General features: G+C 47.7%; 1 protein-coding gene across 1 annotated transcript; it reads right to left on the bottom strand.

Moving 5' to 3' along the window:
* Positions 1-214: 214 nt before the first annotated feature.
* LOC134146438 (uncharacterized) lies at positions 215-12,410 on the bottom strand. Its single transcript, XM_062586860.1, has 11 exons — positions 12,213-12,410; positions 9,476-9,610; positions 8,201-8,325; positions 7,823-7,891; positions 7,066-7,179; positions 6,274-6,386; positions 5,759-5,814; positions 4,252-4,304; positions 3,227-3,354; positions 2,392-2,548; positions 215-1,735 (listed from the first exon to the last, which is right to left on the bottom strand). Exons 1-11 carry the CDS (start codon positions 12,408-12,410, stop codon positions 1,681-1,683), a joined length of 1,203 nt encoding a protein of 400 aa, XP_062442844.1. The 3' UTR covers positions 215-1,680.
* Positions 12,411-13,564: the final 1,154 nt, after the last annotated feature.

The raw sequence follows: 13,564 nt of genomic DNA, 5'->3' as shown, positions 1-13,564 counted from the left end.
CGGGTGAAGGTGGCCACGGGCCGCCCTCCAAGCAGCCCCGCTGCGTTACAGGCAGCACAGGGCCATTTTATTTAATGCCTGTCCCGAGAGCCGCTGAACGGGGAGCTCGGGCTTGCGGCGGTCCCCGTGACACCTTTCCGCCCCCAGGTCAGGTGTCTGTCGGCCAGCACGCACCTATCCCCAGGGAAAAGCCGTTGCGAGTCATAACACGATGTTAATAATTAGAAAATGGCAATTTATTCCACTGGTTTGGCACAACTGGCTTTGAGTATTGCTCAGTGACAGGCGATTGCAGTGAAAGAAATGGAAGGAAATCAAAGCGCTCAGCAATATAAAGGAGGAAAAATGTCTCTGTCCTCATGCACAGGTCCAGAACACACTTCTGGTAACACCAGCCTGCTACGTCCTACCAGCCTCTGGCATCATACCAGCCCCTCGCATCACACCAAGCCTCTGACGTCCTACCAGCCTCGGACATCAAACCAGGGAACTCCTTCGCAGCCCTCTGGGAGGAAATTATTCTGCTCCGTCCGACGCTCCCGCTCGCACACCGGGACACCGCAGCCGTGAGGAACGACGGGCCGGGTGGGCTGTACCCCTCCGGGAGCCCGCGACGCTCCGATCCGCCCCGAGCCCTCTGTGTAACGACGCGTCCCAGTCCGAACGTGCAGCGGCCGCCGTTGCAGGTGCAGGCTCAGTGTTTCTGCATTCAAGCACTAGACACATAGGGACTTCCACATATAACATTGCTATTGCATATAATGTCGCTATATAAGTTGCAAAAACTTTCTCAGCGGCAGCCTAAGCAGAATTGACTGAAGTTACTGTGGGCCAGCTACTACCAGGGACTATGAGGGATGTTGTGGTAAGTATGGCATCTGATTTTAAGTGAATGAGGAGAAATTCAGACCATCTTCTAATCTGGGCTACTGGACCCTGGCTTCTCTGCAGACAAGAGGAAAAATGTGCTTGTGTCACTGACTTTGTTGGCCTCTGTGTTAGAGGACACTTCATTCAGATGTGCTTTCTCTTACTTCTCCTAATTCAACCTCTTACACAGTTATAGGAGATTATGCCCATTTTTTAATGACTGTAACTACCGGAGAGTTCACAAAGATGGAACTTTTATTCCAAAAACAAACCTGAAAGAACCAAGGAACTGCTAAATTGGGTCAGAGATCCATGTAACCCAGTTTCCTAGTCTTCACCTTGGGGAGCAGTTGATACCTTAAGAAAAGTGCCAGCAGACAGAGCGGAGAGTGATCCCTTCTTGTGCACACTTCCTGCAATCAGCTGTTCGGAGATTGCCTTTAAATTGCCTCCAGACAAGCACAGTTAGCAGCAGCACGTCTGAAAATTTATCTAATTTCTTTCCAGATCTGTTTATCCTCTTGGCCTCCACAAGATCCTGTGACAAGGAGCTCCACTCTCCAAACTGTGCATTTTGCAGGGAATAAAATAGTCGGAAAGCTGCTGCCTGCTAACATCGCTGGGATAAGCTCAACTACATACCTGAATTCCCAAAGCCATTAGAAAAGGTCACAGCAAGTCCTGCTACCTGCTAAACGTGCTGCTGCGAGAAGCGGCCTTTTCCCGAAAATCCACCCCGGCGCCCGGCTGCTGCCGAGGGAGTCTGAAGTGCTGGGGCCGGTGCAGTCGGCCGATCGCGGATGCAGCGGCTCATTCGGCTCCCGAGCCCAGCCACAAGTGAGGAACCGGCCGGGCAGCTTCATCTCTGCAAGGACGGACGGACACCAAGTTAGCATCCCACTGCGAGGTGGGGGGGACCAGGCACCCACCTTTTAAAAAGCAAATGACAAATAAACAACCAAATTTTCCTTTTTCTTCTTTTTCAGGAAAGATTCAAGATAAAAAAGGCTCCCGTAAAAGACTGTGATAATCATGTTGATGGGAGACTTGGCAATTCACCAAGAAGCACATATTTTGTCACCGTAATCCCTTCCAGTAGAAAAGGCATTCCCATATCGATCTTCTCAATATTTTTCTGTTCTGCATTCTAGTCTGACAAATATTTGTGTGAACAGATTTCACGTCCTAAGCGGTTCCCTCCTGAGGACTCGTTCTCTGCGTAATGCAACAGATTGCCTAAATAAAACGCTCTCCAAAATGGACCGTGCACGAGCTCCCAACCGCCTAAGGAGAGTCCATAAATAACAAACAACTGAACAAGAGCCCGTGCTTGGTTTGCATGTACAAAGTGCTTCTTGCACAATCGTTCTTTTTCAAATAATACATACTACCTTTGTTAACTTAATTAACATCTTGAACACAAAATGAATAATATTAAATCAAATAAAAACTAACAACTTGTGCATTTATATTTCTCATATCTGTGGAGCTTATCTACCTCTTTTTTTGCCATTATTTTACCTGTAATAAAACTCCACCAAGCCCCAGCCTGGCGTTAACCCGTTCAGTTGGAAATCGGCAATGCACTCGTGAAACACTCCGCTCCCGCTAAGGCCGTTGTACACCACAGGGCAAGCTTGCTTATCGAGCGTGGCAGAAACATCAAAGCACTTGCCACCTTCGTTAAGAGAAAAAAGGGAAGAATGACTCCGACTTTCAACACTATTTAATCCCCCAAATACACGAGATCTACTATTTTTACATATGGTTCCCTTCTTACACTTTTCTAAAGAGCAATGGTTTTCCTGTCTGCTTTGTAAATTAAATTGAAACTTCTTTTATCAATCAGTGTTTTCAAAGGGGGCAGCTCGATCTCCTAACATGCATTTTGACCCCTAAAAAGCAAAAATCACATCATTTATCTGGATTAACGTAAGCAAGAGTTACCACCCTCCCTCCGACAGAGCTGCCTATGGCCAGATCCTGCGACAAACAACCCGTGCCCTTGTACTTAATGCACAAATGGTTTCCCTGATGACAGACACACATGGCTGAAGTTAAGCACAGTCTTCCAGAGCCTAAGACGATGCATTTAGCCTTCTGAATTTGTTTCAAGAATTGCATGGGAGGATGGAAAAGAGAGAAACGACACAAAGATGGAAGAATTTAATAGCTGGGATATAAGAGAGACAGGTGAAATGAACACCAACAAAATTACAATTACAACCCTTACTTATAACAAAATGCATGAGCATGCCTTTCTTAATTTCACTAAACTGTCTTTCCTCCAATCCACAGAAACCAACTGCATGCCAAAGAGCCGATGGCAGACGTAAGCAGGTTACCTTTAACTTACCGGCAGTAAAACTGACTCTGTATTCATCTTCGATAACCCCGTCGTCTGCCATCTGGGCCAGCGAGGCATTGGACCACTCAATCCCGGCCTTCCTCCCGTCGGGGAAAAAGACGTAGCCTACAGTGAGGCTGAAGGGGAGAGAAACGGAGCACAGCAAAAGTTCGACCAAAATTCAGATGGAGCAGCATGTTGGTCTTCCAGCGGGACTGAAAGTCAAGCACGGGTTTCAGCCCTGGCCGGTGGCGGGAGTAAGTAGAAATGGTCTTGTGGGGTGTTGTGAGCTCCAGGCAGGGGAAGCCATGCACGCAGGAGAGGGGGCGAGGTTTCCGCGAAGGAGGATTGTGAAGGGGGCAGAAGGGACTGGCACATCAGCAAAGGAAACTTCCCTTGAAGTCTACAAGACGACTGAGTAGCTGTGTCCCTGGGGGACTCTCTGGGTTCAGCTTTTCCACCAAAACATGGAATTAGGCTGGCAGCCATCTGAATGTGCTTTGCAATCTTCTGATTTTAGATATGGGGCTCTATGAGACTGCTGATTTCAGTCTTTAATGTCTGTTTCCAGCTTCTCACATGCATGTTTCAAAAGGCAAAAATAAAGCATGCTCCCACCAGACCGGGGAGCGCTCTGCAGAGAAACCCTCAGGCATTAAACAGTGTCACACTGAGATTGGAGCTGCAGCCACGCTAACATGCCTGAGTCTTATCTTGCTTGCTGCACTATGGAAAGAGACATATTCTGAAACAGCCAGAAGTGCCCAATTTGTACCCCTAAATCATATAAACACGAAGCCATGCAGCTGCATCAGCTAAAAAGTAATTGCATGTAAATGCAGTAATTGAAGGTAAAAGCTGCCCCTGTGACTAACTGCAACTGGAAAACCAGGCAGAGGGAGGGGAGAGCATGAGAAAGAGGGGTGCGCACAGAAACCGGGCTGTGCACGTCTAGGCAAGAACGCATGCACACTGGTCCTGCACAGCAACTGCTGGCATCTTTAAGATGTATGCAAACAGCAGTGCAGACTTACTTAGTTGTGGTTGCTGGCATATTAATAACTGTTAAATGTACGGCAGTCCCGTCCTGTAAGAGAGTGATGGAGAAAAAACTAAGTCTAACGTGTGCAGACTAATGCTGCTGGTCCTATGCTGACCTCACCAAGAGGACCCTGGGTACAACTCAGGTTATAGAGCCTCTTACTAATTTTTACTTTTAAATCCTCTTTTAATACATCTTCCATGAAGGCCCGGCTGTAAATAAGGGTCCAAGAACATAAACCAGGCTCATTAAGTAAAAATTAAGGACATTAAGGACAACAGAAAGACCACAACAAGCATATGTAAGAGGAGAAGGGAACTAATAAATGCAGAGACTTCAGCTAGTCATGTTCAAAACGGCTGGAAAAGGCCTGAGCAACCTCATCAAAGTCAGCCCTGCTTTGACCAGAGCGCTCTTACAACCTATATTATATGATGTCCGAGAGCAGCATACAGGAAAAATGTTAAATAAGAAGCAACTGGAATCCCATGCTTTTATTCATTACTCCTCTACCCTTAAGCCTGAATGCCTTCTTATTCCACTTGAGCTGCTCTGAGGCAAACGTAAGTCTACGTTGTGACATTATACGTGTACAGACCCTCAGGGTGTGAGGATTAACCTAAATTCCTCCTTAACAAACATTTAAATAGCTTTAATTAGGAGGGAGGGAGACAGCAGCAGTCCTGCTGAGTCCTAAGTAGCTACGAAGAAAGGGGAGAGGTTTCTATCTGACGATACACATCGCAGGGCACAAGCACTGTCTCATTAAACGACATACCGCCCGCATACGTGAAATCACAGCAGCTCCTGCACCTGCACATACACGGGATTTTCCGAGGCGTGGTTTTATGCTGACCCACATATATCTGGGAAAGAATTTTTATTCCGCCTTAACTCCTGAAATGCTGCCTTTAATAGACAGTTTAGACTTCCTCATGCTTTTTCCTAAGCATCTGTCAGGTTGTGTGCTGGCCAGGATTCAGGGTGTCCCCAGGCTACGTGCTCACAGCAGCCGCAGAGCAGAGGCTGCTCCAGCACAGCCACCACAGCAAAGCAAGAGAATTAAAGCAGAGGACAGGCAGAAATATTTGCAGACTGCCATTGTGAGGGCTTAGGCTGCTGTCAGGCGTTTTTGATTTCCATCTACCAGGAATCAGCACTGCATCGACTCCGTCGAGCTCTGGCAGCAGCCGAGAATGTGTCCTGTAAAGCTGCTGATCTAATTTTTCTAGAAATGTCAAAATAAGTGGTTTTAAGTTAACCAAAATTATTTTTTGGTTCAACCCATGTAGCAAAATCTCAGTTATTATTCATACGGCTCTGCTCTTGCAAATTGCTTCCAACATTTATGTGCACTAACGATGGCACCAGTGAGCACTTCTGACTGCACCCTGTGGTTCCCCCCACTGCACCATTTCTGGATGTTCAAGAAGCAGCGACAAGTTTAGACATACTCGCAATTTCACGGTGAAGTTGTGTGATGGCATGTTAATACCTACCTCAAAGCGTGCCAAAATCATGACATAACGGTAAATCTCAGACCAGTTCCGGATACCTGCAAAAGAACAGAACAAAATCATCAAATTTGAAGTTCACCACTGCTGGTCAATGTAAAATAATGGTAACAGACATTAACTTGCTAAAGAAATTATCTCGTAGCTGATAATGTTTTAAGCAAATACATGTCCCAAACAACAGTTTTTAATAGCAGAAAGAAATAAGATAGACCTGAATAAGAAGGACTGTTCCTCTTTTTCCATTAGTTCAAGGCCTAATGGAAAGGGAAGCAGAGTAGCTCGTCAAATCAGACTGATGACAGGTTTATATGTTTGCCAAAATTAGGAAAATGTCACAAAATATTTTAACAGCAGCAAGTGCATCAGTACCTTTGCAGCAGCTCATGAGGCACAAATGGAGTGAATTCTCTCCATCATGAACCCACTCTCCTATCACTGTCAGCCACAGTCACACTACGTAGTTTGCCAGGTGAGCGAATAGTTTCTAATCTTGTTACCGTAAGAGTGGCTCCGAACACCTTTGAGGGAAAGTTTTGTTTTCTCATGATTTCCTATTTCAATTTCTCCATCTGACTGGCCCCACTGCTCATGACGGAAGTGCTCCCTCTGTCTGGAGGAAAGGAAAAAGTTAATCAATGCAGGCAAAATCAACAAGGCTCCTACTCATACTGTCCCCAGCGCCAGTCTGATGGACTGAAAGCCCCAAATGAAGCAAAGATTGCAGAGCTATATCAGAGTCTACAGATTATCAAACACACTTTAAATTTCCAAGTTATTGCTACTTAATGCCTATGAGACACCTAGGAATAAAAGAACAGCAAATATAAAACTATATAAGACTATAAAAATGCCCTCTGTTTTACAGAAATGAAATAATACCCAACAGTTACTGCTTAGAAGTCAGCATATATCAGTAAAGACAACACCCTATCTAATGCACACATTTTTTGCAGATTAAGCCTAAGTCAGGTTGCTAAACAAGGAAAAGAGATTGAAAATTAAATATCCCTAGTCCTTAAGGTTTTATGGCCCAAGACGGTGGCCTTGGAGTGGGGACATCCCTCAACCCATGTGGCAGGAACCATCCATGTGCAGGAGCCTCCTTAGAAGTCACCAAGAGTGTTCTGGTGACCAAGCCCAGGAGAAACCTGAAGGGAGCCTTGTCCTTTATTTGCTTACTTTAATTAAATGCATCTTCTAAAATCACCTGTAACAATACAGGACAGATCCTGAAGAGGTCTGTAGAAAAATTACTATTACCCCCAGCAGAGTTTAATGTTGCCTCTCACTTTTTGACCCTTCGGAAGAACTCGATGCTCCATGGTTCCTCAGCCAGAGCACTTGCAAGTGTGCGGGGGTGACTGTCGACGCTAAAGTTAAAGACTTCTGTGAAGTTCTCCCAGCTAGCAAAAGATGGGCAAAAATAAAAGCCATCAGCTTCCAGTTTGTACCAGGCCAAGTCATGCACTTGTTACATTTACAACGGCAACCTCCATATTTTATAACTCTTGGGAACTCGTGATTTTTGTCATTTTTTAGTATGTTATCAGTTTTCAAGAAATCAGTCAAAAGGAATTAGAGAACGGCAACAACGCCAGCATACCAGCACAGCGAGGGTCTGCAGGCTGCTTAGAAAGGGAAGCCGGACGGGCAGCGTCACGAGCCAAAGCAGCTCTGCTTTCTCTTGGGTAGTCTACTCGGAGTTGCACAAACATACACTAGAATCATTCCTAAGCTATTACTTGTTTATTACTTGGCCTTTATTTCTACTCCTAATAGATGAAATGTAGGAAACGGGCCAGAAAGCGGCATCACTGTATTCTGAGACCACAGCATTTTCTTAAAGAATCTCTAAAATCCTTTTAAAGCAGCTTCCTTCCCCAAAAAGACGTCAGAAATTGAGGTCTCAGTTGTGACAACTAAATAACAAACACTGAGGTCCTGATTATGCTGCAAGTTTGATTTTGTCTATATAATCCACAAATGAACCAAATCTTTAACTAGGAACTTACTACACACCCCAGAGCAAAGTGAAAATGCTCTTACTGGAGGAAGAATTTAACTGGTACAAGTTCACCTTCCTCTTCGCTCCACTGCTGCCGATAGGGTCCTTTTCTGTAAGGCAAAGCACCGTAATTTTGCATCATTCCTAAACCAATAGCAAAAAGCATCTTACGTGTTTGGGAATGGATACAACAGGAGAGACTGCAGAAGAACGAAGCTGCTATGAACTAAGGTAAATAATAACACAGTCACAACCCCACCCTGGATGCGGGAATTACCGGCGGTGACCCTTCCGTTATAGCTTTTGCTTCATGTTGGTTAAATGTATTTCCAGGTAGTGTTCAAAAGCCATGGTCTAAAGTCTAAGTTAGACTGCTAAGCTTAAACATAGATAAATGAAATTACAGAGTGCTGCAGTACCTGAGCAGTCCCTCGAAGCTGATTTTCCAGCAGTTTTGGGGCTCCAGGTATTCAATGGCAAGCCCTCCGCCACGCCAGTGCTCTCCAGACTCATCGCTCACCATCATGTTTGGATGCTGCGGGTGCTATGGAGACATTTCAGGAAAACATTCGTTTAATGCAGTTGTGGGGATGAAAGGCTCTGATGGGCTGGTAGAAGAGGAACATTAGATTCAGTTGAGTCTTCTGTTCTACCAGCTTTATGGAAACCACGGAACAGAGGGGAAAAAATGCATGTAAAACACTCGAGTTATTGGAGAACATGTTCTTGTTTCAGATAATGCAACCAAATTATTTGTGTGAAGCGATGCAGTCCTTAAGAGGTTAGTCTGGCCAAGCAGGTGCTGGCTTTGGGGGTTAAAAGTTATTTTTAGAATTAATTTGGTGAAACTCTAAAATGAACTAAATTTCTAGTGAGCACCAGACACTTCAGCTACTCTTTGAAAATATATCTTGTCTTCTAAACTTTCTAAAAGGGAGCTTATATCTGTTGCTGTAAGGAAGCATCTAAGAAGATCCTGACCTTGACGGGCAGTTCTAAGTAACACAGCCAAAAAGAAGTATCGTTACACTCTAAATATTAATAGAAAACCAAACAGAGTGTCTCAGTCTTCTCCTTTCTGGCTTTCTGCAAATAGGATGCCTCCTGCTTTCTTGGGGTTACGGCTACTTAGCAAACAAATTTGTTAATGTAAAGATACTTAGTTGAGTCCAAAGGGATTTATGCCACATTTCTCTCTCTCCTTTACAATTAAGTCAGCATTGACAAAAAGAAAATCTACAGGCCAAGCATATTATTAATATTCTCCTCTTTTTAGTAAGAATGAAGCAAATGAATATATAACTCCATAAAACTTTCTTTTCTCTTAGAAAGAGGCAATTCCACCATGACTTTCATAGCATCCATTAATTAAAAAAAAAGAAAAAATAACCATAATCACACAACATAACTTATTAACCATGTGCTGTATGTTATCACAAAGACTATGTGCTGAAATTCTTCACTGGTACTCAGGAACATTTTTCCTGCCTTCATGTCTATGGCTCCTTCGTTTAATGAATCATTTTAGATGAGAACATTTTAGATGAGAGCACTGATGTCCTACTGTGGATGCAGTGAAGATGCAAAGGACATTAATTTCGGCTTGTGATCACAACGTAAGTTCAAGCTAGATGCTGAGTACTCCTCTTGAACGTCATCCCACACCCCCAGCCTCCTTCCAGTGCGCCGCTTACTTCGAACTCTCCTACTCTGTCCACTCGGAGGAAGAGCCACATTTCGCAGATGCTGCCGGGACGTCTTGCAAGACGAGCAATCACAAAAGTCTTGTTGGTCTCTGCAAAGCCCGTGAAGTAAACCGAATCCAGCGCCTAGGGAGAAGGAAGCAAGATCTCAGCTCTGGCCAGGGGCAGGAGGAGAAAGGGGAAGGTGAGGAGTCTGCTGTTTTCCATGGGCTGCTACTCTAGAACTGAATTTTACTATCACTCTGTATTTAGTACCACTCATACCAGCCAACAGAGATACATGTATAGAGGACACTTTTTATTTACAGGAAACTCAGAATTAAAAAGGAAAAAGAAAGTGAAAGAAAGATTCATAGGAACCGAAGCACTCTGCTATCGTGACTAGCAGTGGAGCTGGCGCCGGGCCAGTTAACAACTCACAGCTCAAACTATTAGACGCAGAAGTCCACGTCTTCAAATTCAGATGTGTATCTTCACATAGTTGTGCAGAACTCACTCAAAGGGAGCTTTACGAGTTGGAATATGGAAATTAAGATTTAGGTATCCATGTCTGGGCATGGATAAAGTTCTGCTTCTGCAGGATTATCCATTGTGAAATGCCCCAAAATACTAATAGGAGGTGATTATGGTCCTAATGCACGCGAGTTACTGGGTATTTTGAAGGCACAGAGTGAGCCCACTGGACTGCCGAGCCAAAAATTCACAGATATCACTCCTGGAAGGCTTTTCCACATCATTTTTAGACCTTTCTTGTAAGTGTTGTTTCACTGTTCCTGCTTCGGGGAGAGAGAGGAAAAGGAAATTGCAGAGCCCTTAGCTAACTCAAACGCTGGGAGTCTGATTCGGAAGATGAGGGCACTTTGCCTCCGTTAAATTTGGTTGAGATGGGCAGAAGACTTCAAAAAGTTCCTGGGAAGCAAAAGATCAGCAAAGGCTGGTCTTCTCCAGCTGAATATCCAGTACCCACATCCTTCCCCAGGGCAACAACTCCAGCTCTTCCCATGTCTATGAACTCTCCACTTCTGCTCTGTCTCCTGTTTTGATCCTGCTCTCCTTCCCTTCTCTTCCTCCTTGAAGAGCCATGTTATAACCCTGTCCTCCTCCTCATGGCATCACCAGCCTCCCCCCTACCAAGGGGAAGAGGCAGATGCCAGAGCTGTTGCTCCTCGGCCAGCGGGAGACCAAAGGAGACCTGCAGGATAACTTTGCAGGCTGATACACTTTTCCTGGATTTCTGTGCATCTCAAGCAGCTGCTTTATGAGAAGAAAGGAAAAGCTTGAGGAAAAAAGGTTTTCATTTTTAAAGGGGAAATGGAGGCCCCAACACATTCAGTAAAAGCTACGATTTAAAGACTCCTAGAAGTCTATGGGAAATGTTAATAAATGGTTGACTGACTCAAGACTGAGGGAAACTGCAGTCTGTCAGTCTTTCTGCTTCCCCCACAGGCGCCAAATAACATATAGCAAAGGCCACCCAAACCTCTCTGTTAGGGTGTATGAACACAGGCAGGGTACAGGTTGTAAATAGCAGGTTTAATATTTATTAAGCAGACTAGTGTTCCTTGAAAAGTAAATTATATTCACCAAGTGCACTGAAATAAAAGGCTTGGGTGCCCCATAGCATATCTATATTTTCCCACCAATACCAGCTGGCCTCATTAGAGGTAATCCTTCTCCCTGCAAGCAACACCCATGGTGACATCCCCACCCTGTCTCCTGGGGGGATGCAAAGCGCTGGGGTGCAGAAGATGCCGGGGGATGTGAGCTCCAAGGAGTGCTAGGCGTCAGGATAACAGGGAAGCAGGTCCTTGGGGGACATGGGGTGCTGAAATGCACATCCCAGGGGATGTGTGTCCCTGGGGAATATAGGTCCCCATGGGATGTGGGTCCTGCCTGGATAGCGTGTGGCACACCAGAATGCAGGTCTCGGGGATGGGGGTCCCCAGGGGATGCAGATCCCTAGGGAACGTGGGTTCCTGGGGGATATAGCTCCCGGGATGGAGGTCCTGGTTGATGCACAGATGCACATCTAAGCAGGGAGGGGGAGGAGTCTCTGGGGAATACAGGTCCTGGGGATGGGGATCCTGGGGGAAGGGGGTCTGGGGGATGCAAGGGATGTGAGTCTTGTGGGAATGGGGCCCTGGGGATAGGAGTGCCCAAGGAGGGGTCCCCAGGGGAGTGGGGTCCAGGGGCTCAGGGTCCCAGGGATGGGAGTTCAAGGAGATGGGTCCCTGAGGGAGTGGGATCCGGGGGCTGGGTGGGGGGATCATGGTCCCAGAGATGGGGGTTCAAGGGGATGAGTCCCCGAGGGAGTGGGATCCGGGGGCTGGGCAGCGGGATCATGGTCCCGGAGATGGAGGTTCAAGGGGATGGGTCCCCAAGGGAGTGGGATCCGGGGGCTGGGGGTGGGGGGGATCATGGTCCCGGGGATGGGGGTTCAAGGGGATGGGTCCCCAAGGGAGTGGGATCCGGGGGCTGGGCAGCGGGATCATGGTCCCGGGGATGGGGGTTCAAGGGGATGGGTCCCCGAGGGAGTGGGATCCGGGGGCTGGGCAGCGGGATCATGGTCCCGGAGATGGAGGTTCAAGGGGATGGGTCCCCGAGGGAGTGGGATCCGGGGGCTGGGGGTGGGGGGGGATCATGGTCCCGGGTATGGGGGTGCCCAGAGCGGGATGCCCGTGGGAGCAGGGTCCGGGACCGCGGGGTGGGGGAAGGAAGGGGCACTCACGTGGGGGTCGGAGCGGAGCGTGCGCGGCCGCCGGGGCTCCGCGGAGCCGCCGCCCGCCCGCTGCCGCCAGCCGCCGTGGCCGAGGAGCAGGAGGCAGCCGAGGACGCAGCGCTTCAGCGGCGCCGCCGCCCACCGCGCCCCGAGCAGCGCCGCCAGCGCCGCCAGCGCGGCCGCCAGCGCGGCCGCCAGCGCCAGCATCGCCGCGGCGCGGTGCGCGGTGCGCGGTGCGCGGTGCTCGGCGCTGCGCGGTGCTCGGCGCTGCGCGGTGCGCTGCGCGGTGCTCGGTGCTCGGCGCTGCGCACCGCCGCCAAACCCCGCCTCGAGGGCGCTTCCCAGAAACCCCGGGTTGGCGGCGGGCAGCGCTCGTTTCCGCGAGCGGCTTGTGCGTGGGTCTCGCTTGGGAGCCGATTTCCTGCTGGTTTTGCTTGTTTTCCCCGGGAGAAACTTGATCCGAGCCTGTGTCTCGGCCATGCGGTGCGGAGGAGGTCGGAGGGGGATGTTCGGGCGGTTTCTCTGGCTGCCTGGACAGGGCCTGCCGATTTTTTTAGGAAACAGACACAAAATGATCCCCGGGTAGCTGCTGCGGTTTGTGGGGCGCAGCCCCAGGCACCGTGAGCCGCGCCGGCTGTGGCATCAGCCGCCCTTCCTCGAGGGTTGGAGCTGTTGCTCCCAACTCCTTGATCTGGGTCTCAGCTCCTATTTGGGATGCTCCAGGTGGCAGCTCCATGGGCAGGGAAAGCCCTCGGCAGCCCGTTTCAGCCCAGCCACAAGAACATCCCAGTGGGCACCCCACGGGAAGGTGCCTCTTGTGCAGGTGCCATTCCCAGAAACAGTATTTCTGATAGCTTTTGGCTGGCTGCAAAAGCTATGTTTATGTTTTTATTCCTTTTGCTGCTAGCAAGTGTTTCATCTCCCTGCACTAAATTCAATCTAATTTCTCAGGAGTGATTTAAGCATGGCTGATCTTGCTTTGGACAAAGGTGGGACTGAAGGACCTCTCCAAATCTCAGCTTTCTTCAGTGGTCTTACCTTTTTTTATCGTGTGTGAGCTCTGCAGACTTCTCTGTTCCTTGATAAAGGGTTTTATTGCTCGTTGTTATGTCTTGTGCCAGTTGTTCCCTGATTTTGTTCTACAACCACCTTTATTGTGTTTTACCATTAACCAGTCACAGTTTATGGTTCTTCATTTGAAGGTTAACTTCAGCTTTTGGAAAGACGCAGCTTGCTGTGTAGCCAAGCCAGCTTGCTTTTGCCATTTATCTGGTCTTTTCTGATACTGATATGCATTTACTCTAGCATCATGTTTCTATCCACCCTTCAAATGCCTTTAACGCCTTAGATGTCCCTTTCAC

Source organism: Rhea pennata, chromosome 13, assembly GCF_028389875.1.
Source record: "Rhea pennata isolate bPtePen1 chromosome 13, bPtePen1.pri, whole genome shotgun sequence".
Taxonomy (NCBI): Eukaryota; Metazoa; Chordata; class Aves; order Rheiformes; family Rheidae; genus Rhea; species Rhea pennata.
This window is presented reverse-complemented; position numbering and strand designations above follow the sequence as displayed.